The sequence below is a fragment of the Uloborus diversus genome, chromosome 6, assembly GCF_026930045.1.
Source record: "Uloborus diversus isolate 005 chromosome 6, Udiv.v.3.1, whole genome shotgun sequence".
Taxonomy (NCBI): Eukaryota; Metazoa; Arthropoda; class Arachnida; order Araneae; family Uloboridae; genus Uloborus; species Uloborus diversus.
Genome location: NC_072736.1, coordinates 30044777 through 30072043, shown reverse-complemented (window position 1 = coordinate 30072043; position 27267 = coordinate 30044777). Strand labels below are relative to the sequence as shown.

Genomic DNA, 27267 nt, shown 5'->3' with positions numbered 1-27267 from the left:
TAAGTCATAATTTTTTAATTATTTTAAAAATATGTGTATTTTTCATATAGTTGCAATGCTGTGCATAACTCTTTAAGAGATTTGGGGCCCCTTACGAAGATTGGGACCCCAGGACTAGGCCTAGTCTGCCCATGTGGTAATCAGGCCCTGAGAACCTTTATGAAATAATGCCTCTAAGGGAAAAAATATTGCTATTTAAAAAGCTTAGATGAACTGGAATCTGTAATAATTGTTGCTAAGAAAATATTTTCTTTTTGTAATTTTTCTGATTTAAGTTTTTAATAGTCGCATATAAATTGAGGATTTTTTCTGAACCTCAATAAAAAAAATTTCAGTAGTTTAGACTAAAAGTACTTCCCCCCCCCCCCCCTAAATAAAATTTTTTATTTTTAGCTGAAGTCATAATTTACTTATCATTTTGATTGTATATTTTATTTATTTTGTCATAAACAGTATTTTATGTTTATAATTTGAGAGTTATTTATTTATATATTAGTATATCAAGTTTTGCTCTATATCACATTTAAACTCTTCAAAATGATTTCTTTCATTTAGGGCATGAATTGGTTGTACAGTTTGTATGACAAAGGGATTAATGGAATACTTGCAGATGAAATGGGTCTTGGTAAAACTGTTCAAACAATTGCATTTCTAGCTACTTTAATCAAAGTAAGTTATTGTAGTTCAACCATATTAAATGTTTGAAAGTTGTTGATTCATAAGTCAATAAGCAAGTTGTAGGATCATGAAATATATTTATGTGTTTATTTTCTCGTAAAAAAATATTTTGATGAATTCTTTGTATGTTTTTAGAACCTATATTTTATTTTTATTTATTTATTTTGGGGGATGGGGGGTCAGAAAATTCTCTACTTTTTTTCTAGTATTTTGAAAGAATTTCTTGTTAACGATACTTTACTTTTACGTTTCGAGTTTGACATCTTAAGTGTCAAAATTTATCTGAAGCACGGATTTCCTTTCATGGGCAGAATCAGTGGTTGGAAAAACTACATTTTTTTGTAGCGAAAAACAACTACAACTACTTTATTACAAATGTAGTTAACTACAAACTACTTTTTAAATGTAGTCGCTACTTCGCTGCTTTTCAAAAAATAAGTAAATAAAGAGCATACATACTAAGGTGTCCTACAAAAAATGAAAGCAGATTTTCCAAGTCGCATACCCTCTTATTTTCCTCTTATGTCAAAACAATTGTGAAAAAAAGTTTCATAAATGGAGTGTTTCTATCAGTCAAAAGCACTACTTTTAGTCACTGAAGTTGATAGAATGAGCAAAAAATTAAATAACACGGAGCGAGGAAAATCTTTTTATCTATGCTTGCTATCAACCATATCGTTGCCAGTACTTGCGAGTAAAAAAGCAAATTAAATATCGCGCTCTCCCCTAATGGCATCAGTGAATGGCATTTTTGATAACTTACGATGTTTAAACAGAAAGCCAAAAGGCTAAGTTCCGTAAATCAGTTAACAATTTTTTTTTGCTTTTACAAGCAGAGATAATAACAGCAGTAGAAGATGCAGAATTAATGTCAATATGAAGAAGTGAACATTGGAAACTTGTTTAAAAGCTTACCAAAAATTTATTGGTCCATCGTAACTAGTGATGTAAAATACCCGGGTATTTATTTTTTGGGGTAAATACAAAAGGTAAGTACCCAAAATGGGTATTTACCTGGGTATTTATTTCAAAAATTTATATTCAACTAAAATACTTTTCTGTATATATTCCACTATGTAGATATACAGGTTTATTCTAAAAGTAATGCAATTTTTCATCTAGGCTCAACACATCTGGGGCCCATTTTTAATAATTGCACCTGCTTCTACTCTGCATAATTGGCAGCAAGAATTTGCAAAATTTGTACCAAAGTTTAAGGTATTTATGCTTTTTGTGTTGTTTTTGACCTATTTCCAGCAAAAATGGAAAATTGAAAAATCGTTAAACTAATTTATTGTAGCTAATAAAAAAGGAAGCCTTTTTTATGTTTTTTTTTTTCGTATTAATCAAAATTATAATTAAGGTTCACTAATACATGTTGAGTAATAGTTGTTAATTTAAAGCTCTCTCATTTTGGTATGCTATGATTTATTGTACTTAAAGAATTTGATGTTCAAAAGAATTTGATGTCAACTTTGCAATATGAAGAAAGTGAATCCTCAAAAAATGTCCACCAACAAGATAGCCCAGTCAATGAAGGTAAAAAAAAAAAGGCTTTGTCCCAACTAATTTATGGAAAGCTGAATTTTTGCAGGATGTTAGCAGACCAAGTATACACTAAAAAAACACAAAGTCCCGACCCCCACCCCGCTTGCTGTCCTCCCCACCCCCTCCGAAACATTGCAAGAGCACTGCAATGATTATAACATTTTCGTGTCGCAAATAATTAAGAGAAAGCTGAATTTTTTCAGAATGTTAGTGCTTAAAGTATACACTAAAAAAACACCAAGTCCCGACCCCCACCCCTCTTGCTTCCTCCACCACCCCTTCCGAAACATTGCTAGAGCAGTACTGTGATTATACGCTTTTTGTGACGTAAATATTAAGGGGAAAGCTGTTTTTTTGCAGGACGTTAGTATTTAAACTATACACTAAAAAAGAACATAGTCCTAACCCCCCCTCTTGCCCCCCCCCCCCAATCCTTTCGAAACATTGCATGAGCAGTACTATGATTATACGCTTACAGCTCAAAAATGATGTTACCGGAGAGTTCCTTTTTTATTTCGTTCCTAACAATATTATAAACCAATGGTGCCCAACCTACAGTACGCGGGATATATCCAGCCCGCGAAGCTGATCCGTATGGCCCGTTGTTTTAAAATGTTACAACTCGAAGAGTGCGATTAATGATAATTAGGAGCTAAATATTTAGAAATAAATTTCTGAAAAACAGGTTGCATTTAACAAAATAAGCATCAAGTAATGTTAACAACAATTATTGATTTGCAATTTTTTTCCCTTTTCCGTATTTTTCCATTTCATTTAGAAAAGAGTAAAATATTTTAAAATTTTATATATGCTCTAGCCTGCGCGCAAGAACGATTTTAGTATGATCTGCGGCCCTCAGGAAGAAAATGTTGGGGACCACTCTTATGAAGAACAAACTATATTACATACACTTTTTAAGTAGATAGCTCAGTTTCACCACTTTAATAACTTAATCATCTACAGAAAATTCACTATAAAAAGTAATTTCAACAAATTATAGCTTTTTACCTATAAAACTTGGGAAGAAATGCTTGGACGAAATTTATGGGCAATAATATAATGATAGTCATTTAGTTGAAATGGAGAAACAATATAATGAAGTACACTTTAAGTTTTACTACCGTAATGCAATTTTTTGTCACTAAATTTATAGTTTGTGCGTGTCGCCGATAGTAGTGTACAAAATAATGTCAATGTTTGGCTAACTATTTAAGTCTTGCATTAAGTAAATCAGGAATAGTATATTTCAACTGATTATTTCCTTGCAGGGGATATTATTAATGTTTAATATTACTTTTGGTTATTATTTTTTAGTCTTTTATAAGGGGTCATCTTCTAATATTTCATTGGTTTGGCCCGAAAATATTGTTACATTGCTTTCCACTACAGGGTCCATACATTGACGTGCAATCGAACCAAGCTTTGCGACAGATACAGTTTTTAACTCATAATGTTTTACAATTGCAAGATATTAGTTGGAGAATTTCACTTAGAGCAGAGCTAATTGCCATGAGCTTAGGAAGCAGTCTTTTGCTTGAAGTAAATTGACTTTTCTGGGGGAAGTTTAAAACCTAAACAAGTTTGAATCTGGTGGTAAACCCTAAAAAGATGTTGACGAGCGGTGTCTGAAGTTGGTGGAGGTTTTGCTAAATCAAAATTTGACTTTAGGGACATTTTTGCTATTACTTTCTTATACACAAACTTTTATTTAAACTTGGTTAGGTTTTAAACTTCCAGCAGAAGAATGGGGTTGGCAATATAATTCAAGCAACTGACTAATAACAATTACCCCTGCTCCAAATGAACTTTTCCTACAAATAATCTTGCAATTGTAAAACATTGTGTGTTACAAACTGTAGCTGTTGTAAAGCTAGGTTCGATCGCACGTCTATTTATGAACACTAGTAGAATAAAGTGTAGACTATCAGCGACACAAACGAACTATAAACTTTTGTAACAAAATATTGCATTTTCTTTCTAAAACTTTAAAGTGAACATAATTACATTGATGCTCCATTTCAACTAAATGACCATTGCAGATCATCATTGTATTATCTATAAGTTTTGTTCAAACATTTCTCCCCAAGACGTAATAATAAAAAGCTGCTGTTTGTTGAATTTATTTTTTGTTTTTTGTAGTGAGTTTTCTGTATGTGATTAAGTTAGTAAAACAGTGAAACTGAGTTATCTACATAAAAAGTGTATGTAACATAATTTGTTTATAACAGTGGCCCCCAATCTTTTTCTTCCCATAAGGGCCACAGATCATATTAAAATCATTCTCGCGTGCGGGCTGGAGCACATATAAAATTTCAAAATGTGTTACTCTTTTTAAAATGACATGGGAAAATACGAAAAAGGAACTAAAATTGCAAACAAATTTTTCTTATAATTACTTGATGCTTCTTTTGTTAAATGCAACCTATTTTTCATGAACCAATTTCTAAATATTTGGCTCCAACTTTGGAACATTCTCATTAATCGTGCTCTTCGAGTTGTAACATTTCACAAAACAGCCAGCCAGATGTGTCCAGCGGGCCATAGATTGGACACCACTGGTTTCTCATATTGTTAGGAGTGAAATAAAAAAAGGAATTCCTTGGTAACATCAATAATTTTTGAGCTGTAAGCGTATAATCATAGTACTTCTCTTGCAATGTTTCGGAAGGGGGGGAGCAAGAGGGGGGGTCGGTACTTTGTGTTGCTTAGTGTATTAATTCAGTGTATTAATTTAAGTACTAACATCCTGCAAAAAAATCTTTTTCTTAATTAGTTGCTACACAAAAAGCGTATTATCATAGTACTGTGCTTGCAATGTTTCGGAAAGGGTGGGGAGAAAAGCAAGAAGGATGGGGGTCAGGACTTTGTGTTTTTTAATGTATACTTTATGTGTTAACATCCTGCAAAAAATTCAGTTTTCCCTAAATTAGTTGCGACAAGAAAAACGTATAATCATAGTACTGTGCTTGCAATGTTTCGGAGGGGGTGGGGAGAAAAGCAGGAAGGGTGGGGGTCGGGACTTTGTATTTTTTTAGTGTATACTTTATGTGTTAACATCGTGCAAAAATTCAGCTTTCCCTAAATTAGTTGCGACACGAAACCTTTATTGACTGGGCTAAGAGGAATTTGCCTCTTACAAATATAAATATAAGCTGTCAAAAGTTTTGTAACTTTTTATGAACGGTTAGTTTCTTGTTGATGTAAATTAGTTATCTGTAGCTTTCAGGGTTCGTACAGGTCATGGAAATCCTGGAAAGTCATGGAAACAAATAAACAAATTTCAGACCTGGAAAAGTCATGGAAAATCAATATTTTCGTTCAAAATCATGGAAATCTATTTAAAGTCATGGCAAAATGTCCTAAGCAAAGATGAAGTAACAGTAGCTGAAAGAACATTAGAAATCTTGAATTATTCAACAGTATTGCATAAAAGCTATTAAAATTTGAAAATTTGACGATCCCAAAAACAAATCTGAATTTTGAAATCCAATTGATCCACTTCTGTAGCAGCCGTCCTTCTTTTTTTACAATGTGATTTTACTTTTTGGGCATTACTAGTTTTGAATTTATCATTATTTTCAACACTTATATTTTATATTCTGAAGTGGCAAGCTTGCATTCTTGATTTTGCCACGCCCACCCAAAAAACTCAATTGCTTCCTAGTTCGTTTCAATCACTCATAAAAAGTTTATTATTAAATTTATCAGAGTTTATCTTAGTTTTTTAAAGGCTTTAGGAAATAAAGATCTTTAATGAGTTGATAGAGTATAGAAATAGGGTAATTCTAATACTCTCTAAAACAGTAGTGCCCAACATATGGCCTGAGAAACTGATCCATGTGGCCCACTGTTACATTCAATGTCAGAAATCTAAAACTATGTTCTGGAATTTCTAAACCTATTAATTTATATGCATTTGAAAATGTGAATTAGTAAACAAATACAATTGAATCTGAAGATGTATTTACTATTGAATGTTTTTTTTTAAATATGTTTTGGAAACTTTACTTCAAAGAACCAAAATACTGACAGGTTACATGGATGATTGATTAGATGCACAGTTGACACTAAAAGGCAACTTTGAAAGCAAACTTATTGTAACTTAGGAATGACTTGTTCAACCTTTTTCCCATTCTTTAATATTCTGCCTGTTTATAAAAAAGAAAGTTAGGCGTTTAAGCGTCCATTCACTGTATTTTTACTTTACTGAAATTTGTATGATGAAGACAAATAGAGAATAGTTTAGTTTTTTAGGTGTACGCTCATACTTTTTCAATCATAAGAAAGTGCTTTAAAGAGGTAGTGGCATTCACGTAGAAGTTTTTCTAATGCTCATTTCCAAAAATTTGCAAGTTTGGCATTGAATAGTACTATTTTCTTCATATAAGAAGGTCATGAACATTTTTATTAAGTCATGAAAAAGTCATGGAATTTTTTCATCCGAATAGAGTATGAACCCTGAGCTTTAGTTAAACTGCATAATCTGTGTGAAAATTGTTACTTTAAGAAAATACGAAGCCTAAATATGAAAAGTGGAAACCAGAATTTTTTGTGACAATATGACAAAATTCAGTTTTTAAGTACTTATGCTAAATATATGATATTGTCACATTCAACAGCTCCGCTTTCTTAGGAACTTGAGCAGAGGAATTTCATGCCAAAAATGTGGACTTAAACACCCACACGTTGACTTTTATATTTGAATTTCGTTATTTTCTTTCTATACGAGCTGAATACAATTCGTATTTCGATAATTTTGCTCATATATGCAAAATACTATTACACCCCAAAGCAGAATACTTTACGATGTTCTGCAACATAAAATCATTTGACCAAAAATGTTCTGCAAGTACTTCAAGCATTGTGCATGAAAAAAGTGACATTTTCCACAAATTGGGTGCTAAAAATCAAAATTTTTTCATATCGTTTTTTTTTTCTTTAACTGGACTGTTGCTATTTATTTCTGTGGAATGAGATTTCCGGAAACATCACAACTTTCAACCAAATAAGTAATTGAAGAGCACTGAATTTGCAAAATTAGTTGATCATGAAAACTATAAAATTAAAAAAACATTAACAAGGTGTCAAACCTAAGCCGATTGAGATTCTCCAAAAATAGTTTATATGCTTTCTAAAATGCATAGAATGAGCAGACACAAAATTTTATAGAAATCTGAACCTAGGTACGAACATTTTTTTGGTTAATTTTACATGACATGAAGGAGCAATTAAAATATTGTTATTAAATAAAGAAATTACTGAAATAATAAATAAAATGAGTCGAGTTTAGGTTGAATAAAATAAAACACTTCAAAACTTTCTAAATAATTGAAATATTTTTTGGATGCGAAGGGATTGAAATCACAAACAAGACACACAATTTCCGGGGATTGCTGTGTTTCAATGTTGGCATGTTTCCAAAACATATATGTATGGCGGAAATTGCAGTGGATGAAGATTGATTGGGAAAGTCCTACAAAGGACATCAAATTCAACATCGCGAGCTTTAAGCCAAATTATTGTAATTTGCGAGAATTTTAGATTTTCTTCTAATTTTAAGAAATTTGCAGAATTTTTGCAAAATTCTATCTTGAGTTAGAAGATATTTATAGAAAATCTGCAGTTTCTACAGATTTTCTGCACCACCGGTTTCTGCAGATTATCGGCACCCGCTGTTTTTGCAAATTTTCGGCACTGTGGTTTCTGCAGATTTTTAGCACCGCAGTTTTTGCAGATTTTTTGCAGAAATTTCACCAAAATTTGCCGAAAATTTGTCAGTTTTCCTCTCACGTTTGAACAGAATTGTTCTGCAGCTCAGGCATCTGTTCTGCGACGAACGTCGCAAATTTAGTTGTATTCTGCTTTGGGGGTATTACTTAGTCATGTTCCTAGAACTATACATGACGTGTAATGCTCTGAAGGAAGTCAATAGCTGTCTCAATTATGAATGCTGTTCTAATATGCAAAAAGGTGTAGAAAAAAATAGTATCTTTTTTGTTTTTGAATTTTACTCAATGTAAGGAAACATGTTCCTTCTCAGATGATAAAGGTAATTTTTTTTCTTTTTTTTCCAGGTTTTGCCTTATTGGGGAAATGCTGGTGATCGCAAAGTTTTAAGAAAATTTTGGAACCAGAAGGATTTGCACACAGAAAATGCCTCGTTTCATGTACTAATTACAAGTTATCAACTTGTGGTACAAGATGTAAAATATTTTCAACGTATTAAATGGCAGTATATGGTTTTAGATGAAGCTCAAGCTATTAAGAGTACTTCAAGGTATTTTTTTTAAATTTATCTTTTCTTTCTCTTGCTTTCTGTACACTATATTAAGTTATTGTAAATTTTATTTCAGTATACGTTGGAAAATACTCTTGGGGTTCAACTGTCGTAATAGACTCCTTTTAAGTGGAACTCCTATTCAAAATAGTATGGCTGAAGTATGTATTCTTCCTCGTTGTTTCTGAAAATTTCACATTATTTTCAGAAAATTTTACTTGAGTCCACTACCACCCCTGAAGCTTAATTAGATAAAACTTTTGATGGTAGAACATGTAAAAAAAGTTTTTTAATGTGACTATTCTCAAGCTATTTTGAACTAGTTAAAACGTTGCTCTTTGCTATGCCTAATCAATGTCAGTTGTCAAGTTCTTAATTTTTTAAAAACACAGTGAGATGTTTCTGCATCACATCAAAATACTTTTTAAATCACTCTTCAGAAAGATTTTTTTTGTGTGTGAAACTTTCCCTAAAATGTAAAAATTTTCCATGAATCTACTTCAGGCATTTAGATGTATTTTCATCCCTGAGATATTGTATTGAAAACAAGTAATGATAGGGAGTGATGGGGTACCTGTGTAAAATTATAGTAAAGTTTTTACCATTGCAATGTAAAGAATGAAAGGTTTCTTAAAAATAAAAACTTCTAAACTCTAATGAGTTTGAACTAGCAAAAACAAAAAACTCAAATTTGTTTCCCTAAGCACCATCATTTTAGATATTTGTTGTGCACAAATCCCTTTCCACAACTATTTAAAATCAATGTTTATACATCTGTTTTTCAGCTTTGGGCGTTGCTGCATTTTATTATGCCAACACTTTTCGATTCCCATGAAGAATTTAATGAATGGTTTTCCAAAGATATAGAGAGTCATGCTGAGAACAAATCTATTATTGACGAAAGTATGCTATATTTAATAAACTTTTACCCTTTTCATGTTTTAAAATATTCTTCTTTGTTAACTGCATTCTCAAAGATTTTTGTCTTTTTATTTTTTTCTCTCATTGATGTTTTTTCTCCCTTTAGAGCATTTATCTAGACTTCATAAAATTCTAAAACCTTTTATGCTGAGAAGGGTGAAGAAAGATGTGGAAAATGAATTATCAGATAAAGTATGCTTTTGTCCTGTAAATTTAATTTATAAATTTTAATGTGATTTCTTAAAAGGAACTTATCATATCTATTGTTTCACTACATTACATACAAATACACACAAAAATAAAATAAACAAAAAAGTGTTTTAAAATGAATTTTTTTTCTGCAGATTAAATAGAAAGAAAAAAATATTCTAAATGAATTCATTTAAATATTAAACATTGAGCCTGACCTGGAGATATCTTGACCTGAAAAAGATGAAGATCAAACCTGAAGACATTCATGCTGTTATACTCTAAAACAATATTCATAAATTAACCCCATATTTGAATTCATATCTACTATTGAAAACTTGCAATTAAAGTTCTCATTGTTAGTAAAAGCCCAGTTTTTTTTTTTTTTTTTAAACTTAATGATAAATTTCTAGCAGCAATACTTCTTATTATTAAAGGGCGCTTCTTATTATTAAAAATAAATTTCTTATTATTAAAATATATGCCACATGATGTGAATTTTTCAGTAGGCCAAATTGCAACTTATAAAACTTGTTTATAGAATTTTTTCAAAGGTATTATACATTCTATATTTTGCAATACGGAAACCAGATTTGCTTTTCTCCAAATGACATAATCTATTGTCATGTTTATTTCAATTTTAGCTATTATGAGAAACAAAAATGTTGATGGGAAAAACCACTTCTTGTGGTTTGTCACATTTCTGCCCCAAGCCCTTCAATTCTTTTTTTTTTTTTTTTTAAATCAACTAACAGAGTCTTTACATTTTGCTTTGTCTGCAAAATGTAAACAAATCGTACACAAGGTACAGAAATTTGATAGTATAATCATATAATCTTAGATGTTTCTGGGTAGTCTATCAGATTCCAGGGGTCTGACCAGAGGATATTTGGGTCCGTTAACGGACCCTTCACAAAAATCCGATCAACCAAAACGGACCTTTCACAAAATCCGGATCAACCAAAACGGACCCTTCACAAAATTCTGATAAACAAGAACTGATCTTTCACAAATTGTTTATTGAAAGAGCAAATCTGAAAGCAAAATAAGGCATATTAAACCGATAATTTTTGAAACCTTTTTGAAGTCAAATTAGAGGGATCAGCTATACAAAATCTGCTAATTTTGCAAAGAAAAAAAAAAATCCGCAGTCTTGCAAGCGATAAATTGCTACTGCCAAATAAATATAATGCTTGTTGTTTGTTTCTTGGAAAGAAATTAACAACTGAAAGTAAGTTTGGTTTTAAATAATTTTGTTTGTTTTATCACAGCTAAGTAGCAGCGGTGTTGTTGTAAACTTTTCTGAAAAGGCGTTGGTAAGCACTTTTCTCCCTGCTGATGATTTAATAAACTATAATAATATATATCAACGAAATGAACTTAGAACTGCAAAGAAATAGTAAGGGTGGGGAAAAAATATGATCGCTTCAGATAGGGTTACCAACTTCAAAATTAATCGCCATTTAGCATCTGGCGTTAATCCTTTAAAATGACTTGATTAGAAATTATTCTCATCATTTTACCAGCTAGTCAATATTTGCGTTTTTATGGTGCTGTACAATGTTTAACTGTTATTTTGGGAGAAAATTATATGGGTTTGATTTTTCAATGCTGACAAGGATGATTAACTTAAATAAACTGTTTTACTTGCCGTTTTTTTTTTCTTTAGATGTCTACATTTTGAAAAATACAATCTTTTAACATCCAATATAAGAATCATATTTTGTTCTTTTTTCAAGCTAACTTCGCTTTATTAGGATGCAAATAAATGAAAAGTCTCTATTTTTGTTAGAACATGCATTTCAAGTTTTTAAAGCAAAATTCCATTTTCTTTATGAGTCGAAAATTAAAATGCTGAATCGATGGTTTAATTTTATTTTTGCTTCAACTGTGTCCACAGATATTAATGATATGTTTATCATAGGACTATAAAATCAATTTAAAAATAATTTAATCAAAAATATTTCTTTTACAAGCCGTTTTTACACCTTTGATGCCTTCACTTTGAGAATTGCGATCTCTTTGCATCCGCTATGGGAATCCGATTTTTTAAATTTTTGATGTTCAATACACATTGTTAAGAAGTAAACAAATAAAATCTCTTTTTATTTTTTTATAATGACGGAATTTATAAGTTTTAAAGGAAATTCTGTGCTTTTTAAGAGTGTCTTGGGTCAAAAAGTTAAATGCTGAACCCTCGTCTGAATTTTATTTATTTATTATTTTTTTGTTACAATTATTTAATTGCTGTACAGAAATATTTCTAGTATAATTTAACATAATGTAGAATGGAGATAAATATTGCTACTTGAGGGAGCGATGCCTCCCCCCGCCAAATACTAGAAAAACACACCAGAATGATATTCTCAACATAGAAGAGGAAAACACTCTATTTTAAGTTTAAATCATGCAGTTTGTGCCCGCTCTAAATTCTAAAATTTCGATTTAACATTTTTTTTTTTTTTGCAAAATTATTTGATTTTTCACAAAATTAATTCACTTTTCACAAAATTATTTTATTTTTCACAAAAAACGGACCCTGCGAAAAATCCTGGACAGACCCCTGGATTCAACTCATTGTCAGTCGTTTCTACCTCATTAATCGTATACTCATAATTTATTCATGGCATGTGTTAGCTTCAGTTTTAAAAAAAATCATTCATTCTAGATCAAAATCAATTTTTTTTAGATTTATTATTAACCTTCATTTAAAGAAGGAATAACCTGAAGTGAGAAAGATTATGGTTATACATAAAAAAAACTCAAAGGAAAAGTCATGCAAATATAAAATAGACAATGAAACATTAATATATCTTCATTTTATGGCCATATATCTTCATTTTATGGCCATTTTGTTGTTAGGTAGAGATTATTTGTGTTCTTACTAAGATTACTTATCTATGTTTTTCCTCTTTTCAGATTGAGATGCTTGTTCATTGTCCTCTCACGAGAAGGCAGAAATTCTTATATGAGTATCTAAGGAAGAAAATTTCAATTGATGATTTGATGCAAACTTCATCAGCAGTATCATCTCATGTTCAGTCAGCCACATCGCACTTAATGAATTTAGTCATGCAGTTTCGAAAAGTATGCATTATGCTGTTTTCTTCACAAGATTTTTTTTTTCTCTTCTTTTGCAAGTTATTTATGTTTCCCTTCTTTTGCAGGTCTGTAATCATCCCGACTTGTTTGAAAAACGTGAAGTGAAATCTCCATTTTTTTCCAAGTCACTGTCATATTTTCTCCCCAAAATTTTGTATAGACAAGGTAAGAGAAAGAAGTGTATGTTTAACAATACCTATTTTTTAGTACTTATTTTTTCCCCCAAGTGCAGTTCATTTTTTAAAAATCTCCATGGCTTGTTCATAAATTAATTGGCAAAGGGAATAAGATTCACTTCTCCGAGTAATAACAATACAACATATTTGAAGCCTCACACATAACCTCTTTCCTTCTTTCTCTCTTTCTTAGTTTTCAAATGAATCAAATTTACCACTATACTTAAAATATTTAAAATTCTAAGATCTCCAAGGAAGTTAATTATTCAAATTATGAACCCAAAAGTAGCACTTAAATGTGTATAGTATAAAAAATGGTGAGAACTTTATCTTTGTTACATTGAAGGATCTTTTAAAAAAGTTTTGTAATATATATGTTACGGTAAATGTGATACATCCAGTGATTTTATATAATCAAAGTGATAGTTCACAATCCCTACTAAAATTAGCAAATGTGATAAATTATTGAATATTTAGCCATATTTATCAAATTTACCAATAATTTATACAGTCCCCGACTTGTAATGGGGAATGTTATAAAAGTCAATACTCAAAGTCAATTCTTTTAGTTTGCATAGCTACTTGGCTTATTTTATGATGTATAGTATCTCTACGCAACAAGGGCTCTATGCCGGATGCACTTGTCTGGGTTTGCAAATTTACTGGCCATGTTAGCAGGATTTTGATTTCTATTCAATAATAAAACCTCACTAATACAAACCCTATTGAACTGGATTTTGATAAATCTGGACAGCTATTTGAATGTACACTGTAATTTTTGTATATATTTTTGTTATGCTTTTTTTAAAATTTTCTCTTTAGTTTTATGTTTTATTCTTTTGAATTCAAAATACAGTTTTTACAGCATACAGTAGTTTGTATTTTGGCTCAATTTTTCGGTTAGTTTAAACCGTACTTTTATTAATTCGTACAACCTGGATCTATTATTTGAACTACAGACAGTTCTACTGTATTTCTGTTGTCATTCTGACTTTTTCCTCGAGAAAGGTGTAAACTAGGGTGGATCGCTCCCTCCAATCTGGGTTGAATTATTTTTGTTCCTCACTTCATTTTCAATTTAATACAGACCTTTATGGCCAATCAAAAACGTAATTATTCTGTAAAATTAATTCCCTTTCACAGTTCTGTGAAAGTGCAGCATCAACCAATCACTGTAAGTATGTCTTTTCTGATTGAATATTTGTATGAGGTAGAAAGACCTTCAAGAAGCAAGTCTGCACTTTTGTTTGTATAAGGTTCTTACGGGTCATGGATGTCCAGGAAAGTCATGGGGAAAAATAACCTTTTTTTTTTCAGACCTCGAAAAGTCATGGAAAATTAAAATTTTCATTTAAAGGGATTTTCCCTTTCATTTCGTGGAATTCATGGATTTTTATTGGTTTTCACGGATTCCATTTCATTTCATGAAATTCATGGTTTCATGGACTTTCATGGGAAAATGTCCTGGGCAAAGTTAAAGTAACACTAACTGAAAGAGCATTAGAAATCTTGAGTGTTTCAACAGTATTGCCCAAAAAAAGCTATTAAAGCTGAAAAATTAAACAATTCCAAAAGAAATCTGAATTTTGAAATCTCATTGCATCCACTACTGTAGCAGCCGCACATCCGTTTTGCAATGTAATTTCACTGCTTGGACATCACTCATTTTGGATTGACAATTATTTTCAACGCTTCATATATTTGATATTCTGTAGTAGCGATTTTGCCAAGTCTTGATTTTGCCACGCCCACTCAAAAAGCGCAAATCAATTTCATCCGAGTTCGTTTTCATCACCCGTAAAAACTTTATTGTTAAATTGATCCGAGTTTATCTTAATTTGTCAAAGGTTTTAGGAAATTCAAATCTTACGCTTAGGAAATTTTTTAGGAGCGCACTGCTTTTTTCAATCACAAGTAAGTGCTTCCATGAGATAATGAAATTAACGTAGAAGTTTTGCTAGTGCTCATTTTCAAAATTAGCAAGTTTGGTATTTAATAGTACTATTCTCTTCATGATCATGTAACAAGGTCATGAAAATTTTTATGAAATCATGAAAAAGTCATGGAATTTTTTCATCCAAATAGAGTATGAACAGTTTGTTACAAAATAAACCAAAAACATTATAAATATTTATTGGAATAAAAGTAGGCAGCTCTTTGAGGATTTTTTTTAATGAAAAACTATGTAAATAAACAAAAAAAAAATCCTAAAATTTAAAAATTCTTATACCCCCCCCCCCCCCCCCCCAAAAAAAAAAGGAAAATAGATTTCCTCTAAATATAAAGGGAGTTCACCCTCCACTTAAAATATTAAATTTATCCCTGTACATAATTGTTTTTGATGGTTTATTGAGTGCCATGATCTGTGTGTATCTTTGCTGGTTTTTTTTTTTTTTTTTTTGGTGTTTTTTTCCAAGATTGTGATTTAATTGTTTTTAATAAAGAAAACCTAATTAAACATGCATTATCAACCTAGTTTACTTAGTTAACCTTATTAAGTCGTTCTTTTAACTTAATGAGTTGTCTTTATTGATATCTCTCTTAAATCATTAAGAAACTGCAAAGGAAAGCAGCATATGTTTTCATTCATTGTTTACTCTTTCGTTTTAGGATTGCTATATTTAAACAATGAAGACAAGCACTATATAGCACTTAACATTTTAAACATTTTTCAAGCTTATTATCTTCATCGTAGTCTATTCCCAGAGAATACTACAAACAGTAAGTATTCAAGTTTTAAAAATCACTTAAGCTTTTGCTTTCCAGTTCTTGCTTTCTAGTTCAGCCAATTTGATGCTTTATGAATTATGTTTATTATTAATATTGTTTAAGGTGGTTTTTTATACAATGTCGTGATACAATGTTTTAATTCTGTATGCTCAGTTTTTTTGTACTTTGAAAACTGTGAGCTAATATAAAAATTGATAAATGAGATTTTAATACTAAAATTTAGGTTATAAAAATTAAAAAATAAAGTGTTTTAAATATCAGCATGCACAATAGGGAAGTTGCAACCTATTAAATTTTCATATTTTGGCTATTGGATATTGTTAATTGACCCTCAAAACTAAAAAATTCACCATCGGCGATTTTAAAAACGTGGTTGATTTTTAATGAATTTTTAAAAATCCACGCGCAAAAGTGCGCTCTTCTGAAACGTCACGAGCCTACGTCACAGGGCGCGAATGAGCATCCTTCCGCCGAAGATCCCTTGTTTTCGCTTAGGACATTTTGAGCGCGCTAATATTTTTACTTTTTAGAAATTCAATAATCCTTTTGAACACACTATGGAGACCGGATTCGTTAAAGCACAATCTAAATAATCTTCCTCATGTAACATCAATGATGATATTTGAATATTTCCGAGAGAATGAGAGGTTTAATGTTCCAGAAACGCGAGGAGTTAAATGCGAGAAGATAAGCCTTTTACGTTTCATCTTCGAAGTCGAATACGTGACCTTCGGCTCTCCCCTATCGGAAGAGCGCATGATGTCACTTCCTATGCCATTTGACGTCACAAGCGCTTGAACTTCAAAAATTAATTAAAAAAACTACTTATCGTATCGCAAAAATTTTTTTCACCTATGATGTTCATACATGTTACTCTATCATATAAAAATAAAATTGAAAAATCGAAAACTTCCCTATTAGACCTTATGCTGATATGCCTGTCATTTGAACTTATTTTTAAATTTCATCTGCCCTTTTCAATTAGGGTTGCTATGTATATAGCGATAGATGCTTGTTTTTTGAATAAATAATGTGAACTAAACTTTTCTTCTTATAGAACTAAAAGGTGTCTTAATTCTTTGAACTAAATAATTATTCGTTATTATATAATTACTCTGGATGTTAAAGTGTCATCCATGTCCAAATATGTAATATTTTTATTCTTTTACAGAATATAAACTCATGGACTGCACATTTTCATTTCTACGTTTTAGTGGAATTTCAATTGCCGAATTTTCTCATATATATTTGTATGGTCTACTAAATAGGTACTTTTTTACATACAAATATTGATTAACATTAGTTTCATACGTTAGATTTGTTTAGTAATAAGTAGTCTTTCAAAACGTAATTGACAATAATGTTTGCCAATGTTGTATCTTAACTTTGCTCTACCCTTATTTAGGTGGGTTGCTGCTTACCTACTGTGGAAATCAGCATATCGGATACATCACAATTCATTATGGAATAATGTACAAAGTTCAAAGTAAGTTTTTTTAATATTAATACTAGCAGTCCCCACATGGCAATGCCCATGCTAAGAATTTAAAGGAAGTCCTTTGAATAAAAGAAAATCCCCCCCCCCTCCTCGCACAAACTATTTACAAAAAAAAAAGTGTAAGTTCCTTTGAAATTTTAAATATTCCTCCAAAAATAAAAAGCATTAAGTTACATTAACAGTAACTATAAAAATTTCTTTTGCATTTTAAACAATTCGCCAAAACATTAAAGTATCTGGATTACAAATGCAGCAAAACAAAAAAGAAACTCAATTGACACATGAACAATTAATTTAATCTAAAATAATAACAGAAAAACATCTATAAAAAATAATAACTTTCCTCAAAATGTAAAAAGTATGCAAAAAGCTATCATTTGGGGGGGGGGGGGGGGGAATCTTATGAGACGTTCAAGTTGTCTATTTTATTCTGTTAATATTTTCAATAAACATATCAAAAATCCTGAATGGACTTATGGGGACACAACGTCACAGAAAAACATTCCTGAAACTGATCATTGTGCCATAATGAAATGTAGTTTTGAATTGAGACAAGCCTTGAGAGTTGGCTCAACTAGAATCGCTTACATATCCTATTCTGATTAATTGAGAGAAATGAAGCAAACATCTTTTTGTTCAGAATGTGAAGAAAGTGATTGATCTGGTATAGTTTTGCTCAGAAGCCATTCCAATGTAAATAAAAAAAAATTGCTAGTGTTTACAGGGCCCAATGCAGGCTGAGTTTACTACCGTTTTTCTTTATCTTCACAAAAATCTTATTTTAAAATCGGTACTTCACAAAAATCAAGTAATAAAATCAGCAACTTAACAAAACAGCTACCGTATATACTCGCGTATAAGTCGAGAAATTTTGTCCAAAAAATGAGATCAAAGGAAGGGGGGTCGACTTATACGCGGGTCAAATTTTCCGAAATTTTTTTTCCGATCAACGAGAGCTGGGAAGCTACGAGAAATGCCGATGTGCGGTTACAAGTAGTTGCTGATAAGTTGATCATGTGAAAAAGTAAACTTATTCAAAAATAATAACTAAAAAAACCTTCGTCGAACGCAACCTCTGATATCATTGACGATTCTGCAGCCGCCGATGCATACGATGACGCGGTGATGACGAAAGCGGACTTTAATGAACTTTTTTTTGCGTCCGACTCGGAATCCGAGTTTGAAGGCTTTTAGAAATGTTTTCCTATTTAATTCCTATTTTATTTGTAAATAAATGTGTTCATTATTTTGAAATTTCTTTGAAAATAATTCGCGATGTTTTTGGAAAGTATGGGGATCGACTTATACGTGGGTTTTAGATTTTTTCTGGATTTTTTTCTCTGAAAAAGGGGGGGGTCGACTTATACGCGAGATCGACCTATACGCGAGTATATACGGTAACTTTGAAAATCAGCACAGTTACAAAGCAATATTAAAAAAAATTAATTTGAACTTTGACATCTTGAATTCAAATTATGTTTATCGCAATCATGAGTGTGTTTGTGTGTATGGGGGGGGTATGTGTAGGTAGTTGTGTGTAGGTGTGTGTGTGTGTATGTGTAGGTGTCTATGTATGCGTGTATGTATGTGTGTGTGTGTGGGTGTATGTTGGGTATGGGGAGTGTGGGTAGTTAAGTGTATGTGTGTTTGTATGTGTAGGTGTATGTAGGGTGTGTGTTTGTGTGGGAGTTTATGTGTATGTGTGAGTAGTTGTGTGTTTGTGTGTATATAGGTGTCTGTATGTATGCATGTGTGTATGTGTTTGTGTGGGTAGGTATGTGTAGGTGTATGGGTGTGTGTAAGTGTAGGCAAGTAAGTGATGTGACCTGGAGACTGTTTTCGCTAGAGGAGCAGCATCGTGAGGTGGCCGGCCAAAGGTGGTTGCTGCAGACAGAGGCGAGGGAAAATAAAATCATAGGAATTCAAAACTGTCAAGTGAGAACAAAGAGCAATCGTGATTGCTCATAAAAATGCAAAAGTTTCACAAAAATTCGCTTCTTTCTCTGTTTGAAACACAGTTTACTCATAAATAAAATGGTAAGATGATTTATATGAACAAGCGTTTAGGTAACAACTTTTTCGTAGTATTTTTAACTCAATTTTAGCTGTTTAGGCGAACAACTTTTAGTAATCTTTTAGCATTATGGGCGGGGGGGGGGGGGGGGGGGGTAGCCATTTTTCAGATGCTTTCTTGAATTGTACACAGTACAAAGCTTATTGAGCTCATATACAATGGTATTTTTCCTACCTCTAGGTTTTTAGCTCCCCCCCCCCCAAAAAAAAACCTACTAAAAATAATAGTAGATGGCTTTTGAACTTGTCATCAAACTAACGTTAAAGTTTTGCTAATTGTTTGTAACAAAAATTAGAATGTGTCTTTTAAAAAAATCAATGCTGATAAAAAAAAATTTTAAAAAAACTTTCACAAAAATAGAATGTTGATGCAATACTTTCACAAAAATAGGTAGTGAGCAAAAAATCCTGGATTGGCCCCTGGTTTAAAATATGCCTCTGTTGTACTAAATAACTTAGTTCTCATTAAAATATGTTGTTTACATGTTATTTTGTGCATTCAGATTTTTCTGAATAAGTAGGAATGTATTCATATTCTTATTATTAGGATAGTTTTTGAAAATAAAATTAATTAAAAAAATGCATTACAATAATTTTTTTGTGTTATTCTAAATTTATAATTTTTTTCCCCTCCCCTAGATTTCTAAGTCAAGATAGTTTTATGTTGTATCCATTGCTACCAGAGTATTCTTCTCATTTATCGAATAGTGCCTTTTCTTCTTCACTTGTATTTACCAGCTATGTAAATAATTGTACTGGTTTCATAGATGAAGTAATTTATCCTGTAAATAAAGTTCAATCATCAGCCTTCATCAAAAGTAGTGATGCTATTACAGTGAAACAAGTAATGTAAAATTTTTGTTTTTGATTATATTTTCGAGACAGGTTTTTTGGTTCTATAGACTAATATACTGTAACTATTATAGTTATGTTGTGTGTAAATCTGTTTCTGTAAGTTTATTAGCTAATATATTTATATATGTGTTCATATATTTGATAACAGGTCTAGTTTTTTAACAATTAGTTATGTATTATTCACCTATTTTGTAAGTTTAAATGTATTGTTACAACTGGGGTTTATATACCGGGTGATCCAAAAGTTGTGACCAACCATTAAAATGAATTCAAAAACAAATAAAGATAAAAAGATGCACTTTAGACTAAACTTATGAAAAAGAAGCCTAGTTGTGTGTAGCAACAAAACAAAAGTAGTTTTGTTGGCGACCAACAGATGGCACTGTCATAAAAATAAATACCTTTGTGCTGAACAGTGAAGTAGAAATAACAACGTTAAAAAAGCACAAATTGCAGATTAATGCAGACACGTGTTCCAGCGTTACAGGGAACACCTCATCCTCCAAATCAAAAATATTCTGCTTTCAATTCTATTGTTTATCGCCCTTCTTCATCAGAACTTTTTTTAAGTGAAACTTAATAATCTTAAAACTGTGGTGATTGATAGAGACTAGCCGCCAACTTTGATTGATTCCATTTATAAAAAACTTCAAATAAATCCCAAACTAATGTTCTTAACCGAACCTTCATCAGAAAGAATTTGGTTATTTTGCTATTCTTTCCATCTGTGAGCTATCAGGTTGCTAAGAATCTAAAACGTTTCCAATTCCAGGTGGTGTTCTCTCCTATTAATAAACTTTCATTCTCTTCTTTTAAAGATTCTATTCACCTTCTTAATTGTTGTGGAATTCATAAAATTAACTGTAATTGTAAACTTGCCTAAATTGGACAGACTCTGCACACTTTAAAATTTTGCTTGAAAGAGCATCAAAATTATGTGAAAAAACAAGTAAGTCGAGTATTGCTCGACATTGTTAGGATTCGAATCACTCTTTTAATTTTAACTCTTATCAGATAATCCAAAAATGCCCCAATTCATCAGATCTTGACTTTTGGGAATCTTTCCATATTTTGAGGAACAGTTCTAACTTAGTTAATGATCTTAAAGCAGTTCCATATTTTTCCAAGGTCTGGCTCCCATATCTTTAACACTGTCCTTTCCCCATCCATTTTTTTTTCTATTTTTTGCATATTTTTCTGTTCACTTTTATCTATCTTGCTTTGTTTGTTTTTAATTTTTTTGCCATGGGTTGACATTTTCCTGCTTTCCTTCTATTTATCTTTATTTTTTCCTTTTCCGAAAATTTTTGTTTATTTCATTTCCTGGTGTTTTTTTCTTCCATTCAGCTTTTCCTTTCTTGCGGTTCATGGTTATTGACATTTTCCTTTTGTTTAAGCTTTGGCTTAATCTTTGTCCAATTCTTTCTTTCAGCTTTACTGTGCCTCCTAGAGAGCTCCTGCCCTTTGTTTGCATTCCTGTTGGTTCTTTATTGGTTTATAATTTTCCCATGGGTGTTTGACTAATGCACTATTTTTATCTTTTAAGCTGTTTACTTACCTGCTCTTGGCTTTTGTTGGATGTCTTTTCATCCATAAGCTCATTACTTTTTGTTGAAAAAGGAGTTCCCTGAAACATCGAAACACGTTTCTGCATTAATCTGCAATTTGTGCTTTTTTGACATTGTTATTTCTTCTTTGCTGTCCATAGTTGAGAAAGCTCGTTTAGTTAAACTATATAAAAGAATTATAGAGAAATAAAAAAGCTACACACCACATCTGTTCATTTAAAGCCGAAATATTTTTGTTTTGTTGCCACACAAAAACCTGCTTTTTTTTTTCAATTCATTCAGTGCAAACCGCATCTTTTTATCTTCATTTGTTTTCGAATTATTCATTTTTAATGTTGGTCCTGACTTTTGGATCACCCTGTATTTTATCTTTTATCAAAATTTTAATGTTTGTTTTGTTACTTTAGTCATAAGTTGGCTTTTGTCGCAACCCACAATGTAATAGGGATTATTTGTTTGAATAATTATGTTCTTGTAGTTGTCCGAGAAACTTTTCAAATATTTTGTAGAAATCAGAAAAGTCCAGGGAATTTTAACTCCCAAATTTAAAAATCTGGATTCTGTAATTTTTATTCATTTTATAATTCATGGAGTACAAAAGCCTTGAGATAAATAATTTTTATGGTTGATTGTATTAGCAAAAATTAGTTATTCCTATTTCCTGTATTAGGGAAGGGCTGAAAAATTCAATTGCATGATTTAGGTTTTTTCAATATTGTTTTGCATAGATGTCTGTATAAAGGTATTTATGACAGAAATTTAAAAAAAAAAAAAAACTATTAATTGTGCAATAGAGAGAGTATGTAACTATTGTTATTAGTTGTTGTTGTAGTGAGAATAGAATTTTTTTTAAAACTGAAACCAATTTGGATCTGCATTTAAATAGGAGGGTAGTTCAAAATGATCAAGATGCATGGCAAAATTACGCTGTCAGTCATGCTTTAATGGAAATATTTTATGTATTTCGAAAAAAAAAAAACTGAAATAGAGACATTTTTAGCAAAATATTTGGGGAAGTTTAGATTGCTTGATGAACTTTCATAAAAAGTGTTCTTAAGAATTCTAGTCACTTCAGCAATTTAAACATTTTTGTGAAATTTTTGCTCTGCATTTTTCTTCTCCAGAACCTTTTTCCTTATCGACTTCTTTTCGACTTAAAACATTCTGCCCATAAACACCCTGCAATCTTTCTTGAATTAACTCTAAGTCACCTTACAAATTCTGATATCTCCATGTATATTAAACTTAGCTTTTTCTATGTTTATGACCACTTTCTTTGCTTCTCAGAAGATCAATTGCAACTTGAATAAAATGTTATATTAGTCTTATTTATTACATTTCTAAACCTATTGAGTGAACTATTTGTTAATATTGCGTAATCTTACTGTGCATAACAATCACTTGTGCCTTTACTATTGAATTACCTTGTACAGCTCTGTTAAAAAATGAAATAAATCATGATGCCTTCAAAAGTTATGAATAAAATTGGAGTTATTTTGATTTAAATTAATGTGTCTTGTCATTAAAGAAACAAAGTGTTATCCTGACGAGATTTTAACTAAGATATTTGTTAAAGAAAACTAATGTACACATGTTTCGAAGAGATCAAATAACTTAACATACAGCATGTGTTTAAAAAAATCTTACCCCATTCGTGTGGTTCTGCCCATTGAAAAAAAACAGTCTTGGCTCACTCATAAGATTCATGTTTTTAAAAATTATTTATTTTTCTTGATTATGAATGATTTATTTATATATTTTGTTGTCTACAATTTTTTTACCCATATAATGAACCCTGATACTTTCTTCCGAAGGAATGTGATGACTCTCTACCTGTGGGAGAAATGACACACGAGCCATTCTCTTCTGACGTAATCTCCTGCCAATTATCTAGTCCTCCTTCATTTTTAACAAATTTATCAACCAAGGTACTTAAGTTTTAGGTTTAATTTTCACCTTCATAATTTTTTTTTTTTGTTGTTCGTTTGTGTTATATTCTCTGAAATAATTATTATTTATTTTTATTTGTTATGACATTAATTTCAAAATTAAGGATTTAATTCTAAGGGCATATCCAACAAGGAAATTTAGTTATTACCATTAACAGGGTTGCCAACTGCTCCGCAAAAATGCTGAAACTCCACGACTCCGCAAAAACGTTCTTGTGCTCTGCATTTCCTGGCTGAAAATTTTCGAGCTTGAATTTTGCCATTTTATTATTCAAACATGTAAATATGGAAATTAAATATGCTTATACTCAAAGATTGAAAGAGTGTTTAAAGCTGTTTTATTATTTTAAAAATATTTTTTTATACTCCTACTTAAAATGATTTATTGAAGCTATAAAACAATTTTAGATAAGTGGTTTTAGTTTTTTTTTTTTTTTTGAACAAAGTACCTAACTGCTCCGCAAAATTTTAAATTGCTCCTCAAAATCATAACAGATGCTCCTCAAATTGTTTCTCCAAGGTTGGCAACCCTGCATTTGTTTAGTTGAATGCTTCAAGCCTGGATGATTGGTGTCCCAATCGATCAACTGGATATCTTCATAAACATTTTCTCCATCGGCAACAAATTTGCTGAATCAATCTTTCTCTTCAGAATCTACTAAATTTATTACTAACTATCCAATGGTTTGTTTCCATTTATCCCAACTGATGATTACATTGTTTGAATTTTGTTAGTTAAATAATTTGTAATTAATATGAATGTTTTGTATATTCAGGTTATGGCAGAACCTTTGTGTGTTTATACACCAGATCGTAGTGCAGAGTGGTGGTTCATGAGAAACAAGTTATGTGGCTCCGTTCAAGCTCTCCGAACAATGCTTTATGGATTTCCAGACGTAACTCCTATGAGACTAAAGCACCAGTCTCTAATGTTTCAACCTCCTATTGTTGGTGGCATACATGCAATTCACCCACAGAATGGATGGTCAAAGATTCTAATACCAGGTTTTGTATAATTTTAACATATAAATGCAGTTATGAGATTCTTGTTCTATTGGTTGATATGCTGTGTAATTCATTATAATGGGTTACATTATGACAGGGTGGCGACAGATCAGGGAAAAGTCAGGGAACTTGATCACTCAGGGGAAAATCAGGGAAATATCAGGGAAATTTGAAGAAATAACAAAAATTCAGGGAAAATTGAACAAATGAGAAAAAAAAAAATTTCCCTTGCAAAATGAAGTACTTTGATTCCTTACGAATTTTACACATGTTGTTTGTTTTTAAAAAGTAAAATTAATGAGGTGCGATTATGCAGTGCCGCATATTTGTGCATCTTTTTTCCTCAGGGTCATTCAATCTTAGGATGAGCTTCCTAAGATTGCTTCTGTGTCTGTAAAGTTGTTTATATTTTACCTCGCTTGAAATTTTCTTCCACGCATTCCATGCTAAGTAAAATACATGCTACGTAAAATAAACAACCCTACAGGCAAAGAGGAAGCCGTTATTGATGACTTTGTCCCTTGCCTTTACTCATTGTCTTGAAGTCATTAGCATACTGTTATCACCATTTCAAGAAAACGTCTTTGTTTTTTAAATTAGTGCTGAAAAAATCTTAAAAGTTATCACTTGGCATTTTAATTAAATTGCTAAAATTGAATTTTGACTGAAAATCAAATTTGTTTTTTGCCATGGTATTACTCGCTGTCACTTCAGACTATATGAAGGGTTTTCTTTTCAGACTTTAAAACTCTGTTATTTTAAAGCCATTTTCATGTACATTTTAAAATTAATAATTGTTTTTGCATATCAATGTTGCTTGTTACTAAAGTAATGTAAGATTTTTTTCGACAACTAATGAAATCATTTGAAATTGAGTTGTGTGCTTAAGTAAATATTTTCATTATTTTTTAATAGTGAAAATACTGTATTCATTAAAACCTAAGTTCTTGATTAGAGAATAGCTCAATATGACTGATTGTTGAAAAATTTCAATCTGTTTTCCATAAATATGTCGATTCTGCCATGTGCAAGTAAAGGGCAGTAAATGCACATTTTTTTTTTTAATTTTTTTATTTCTTATTTATTTTTTTTATTTATTTATTTATTTATTTATTTATTTTTTTTTTTTTTTGCATTTTTGTCATCTCTTGTACGTTATCTTTATCGTACATACTCGCTTATTTCGTTTCTGCTGAAAAAGAGGCACGAAAAAAATGTCTAATTCCAACATTTTCCAATTGTTAGTACTGAATCCACCACACATTTCTTCAAATGTCTCGAAAACTAATTTCTGCAGATACTGCCGTTTTCCTGCACAGGGCAGTATTATTTACGTAAATAAAACTACATTACTTCTGTACTTAAACTATCACTTGTAATTCTTGCAGCAACAATTATACTGCTTAAAAATTCAGTTCAAGATTATCTCCATTTAAATTTTTTAGTTTTATCACAATTAGATATGTCTCTAAGAGTGGTTTTAGTAATTTCTTAGAATTCTTATGTTAACTGTTTCCTGGAAGTAGAGTATTTGTTTTATATTTCCTACAATATTTCTCTGTCGATAATTTAATACACTATTTTTACTAAAAAAAAAAAGGAGCATCTTTTCAAAATATATAGTTTTAATTAACAGCTTTAACCGTTTTAAACACTGCATTTTATTTAATATACAATGCTTTTCAGGTAGGGCAAAGAAAAGAAGTATTATCATAGGTAACGTAAATCAGGGAAATTTGGTGAACTTAATCAGGGAAAAGTCAGGGAACTTTTTCTTTCCAGTTTCTGTTGCCACCCTGTATGAGTAACATCCATGACTTACATTTTTTGTGTTTTTATGTTATGGAAAACGGTAATCATAGGAATATTACGCTTTACAAAATATATTCTCCAAAATAATATAAAGTTTGTTTATTTTCATCTATTAAAGTTAAGGACACAATAAATATAAGGCATCAATAAATTAAGTTTATGGACATCAAGTAAGTTGTACTGGAATACTAACACACTGGTTCTTAGAACTGTAATACAGCTACTCGTTAGTTTCTGAGAGAAAAAAAAAGAATTGTTTTCAAAAAAATTATTTAAAAAAAATATTGCACAGAGTTTCATTGTTTATACTGTTATAAATTCAATTAAATTACCAAAAATTCAATTTAAAATGTTTATTAACTTTATTCTGCAGATAAGGAGACTTTGGTGACAGATTCTGGGAAACTTCAAGTGTTAGATAATTTATTAACTACCTTAAAGTCACAGGGTCACAGAGTTTTGATTTATTCTCAGATGACAAGAATGATTGATATCCTTGAGGTAAATATTGTTTAAATTTTGTTTTAGATTATTGTTACTATGACTTTGCATTTTTCTCCAGAAAAAGAATACTAGTCACATGGTTGAGTGGCCACATGGTTTGTGCAATCAAAAACTAATTTCTCATTTTCACCATCCAAAAAAATGACCTCTTAGTATTTCTTAATTATATATATATATTCAACTTTTGGTCTAATTTCCCTTTTATAAATTCTGTAAACTCTTGATTATCATAACAGGAAACATCCGACGTTTTTTAGTACAAATAAACAGATTACATTATACACATGTTTCAAGCTTTCCAGGAACCTCATTGTTTTCAGTTCAAAGGTGTGAGCTTTTGGATGATTTCTTTACATTCAATGTATTCTGTAATCATTGTAAT

At 31.0% G+C, this 27267-nt stretch overlaps 1 protein-coding gene across 1 annotated transcript in view; it reads left to right on the top strand.

Annotated features, from left to right (window-relative positions):
• LOC129225119 (chromatin-remodeling ATPase INO80-like) overlaps window positions 1-27267 on the top strand; it is a 78692-nt gene that overhangs the window by 33534 nt on the left and 17891 nt on the right. The window contains exons 15-29 of the mRNA XM_054859680.1: window positions 556-669; window positions 1801-1896; window positions 8301-8503; window positions 8580-8664; window positions 9289-9406; window positions 9531-9616; window positions 12533-12700; window positions 12781-12880; window positions 15502-15612; window positions 16793-16889; window positions 17027-17107; window positions 19832-20036; window positions 23430-23543; window positions 24341-24569; window positions 26755-26882. Of these exons, the coding sequence (XP_054715655.1) occupies window positions 556-669; window positions 1801-1896; window positions 8301-8503; window positions 8580-8664; window positions 9289-9406; window positions 9531-9616; window positions 12533-12700; window positions 12781-12880; window positions 15502-15612; window positions 16793-16889; window positions 17027-17107; window positions 19832-20036; window positions 23430-23543; window positions 24341-24569; window positions 26755-26882 (1935 nt within the window). The remainder of the gene's footprint in view (window positions 1-555; window positions 670-1800; window positions 1897-8300; window positions 8504-8579; window positions 8665-9288; window positions 9407-9530; window positions 9617-12532; window positions 12701-12780; window positions 12881-15501; window positions 15613-16792; window positions 16890-17026; window positions 17108-19831; window positions 20037-23429; window positions 23544-24340; window positions 24570-26754; window positions 26883-27267) is intronic.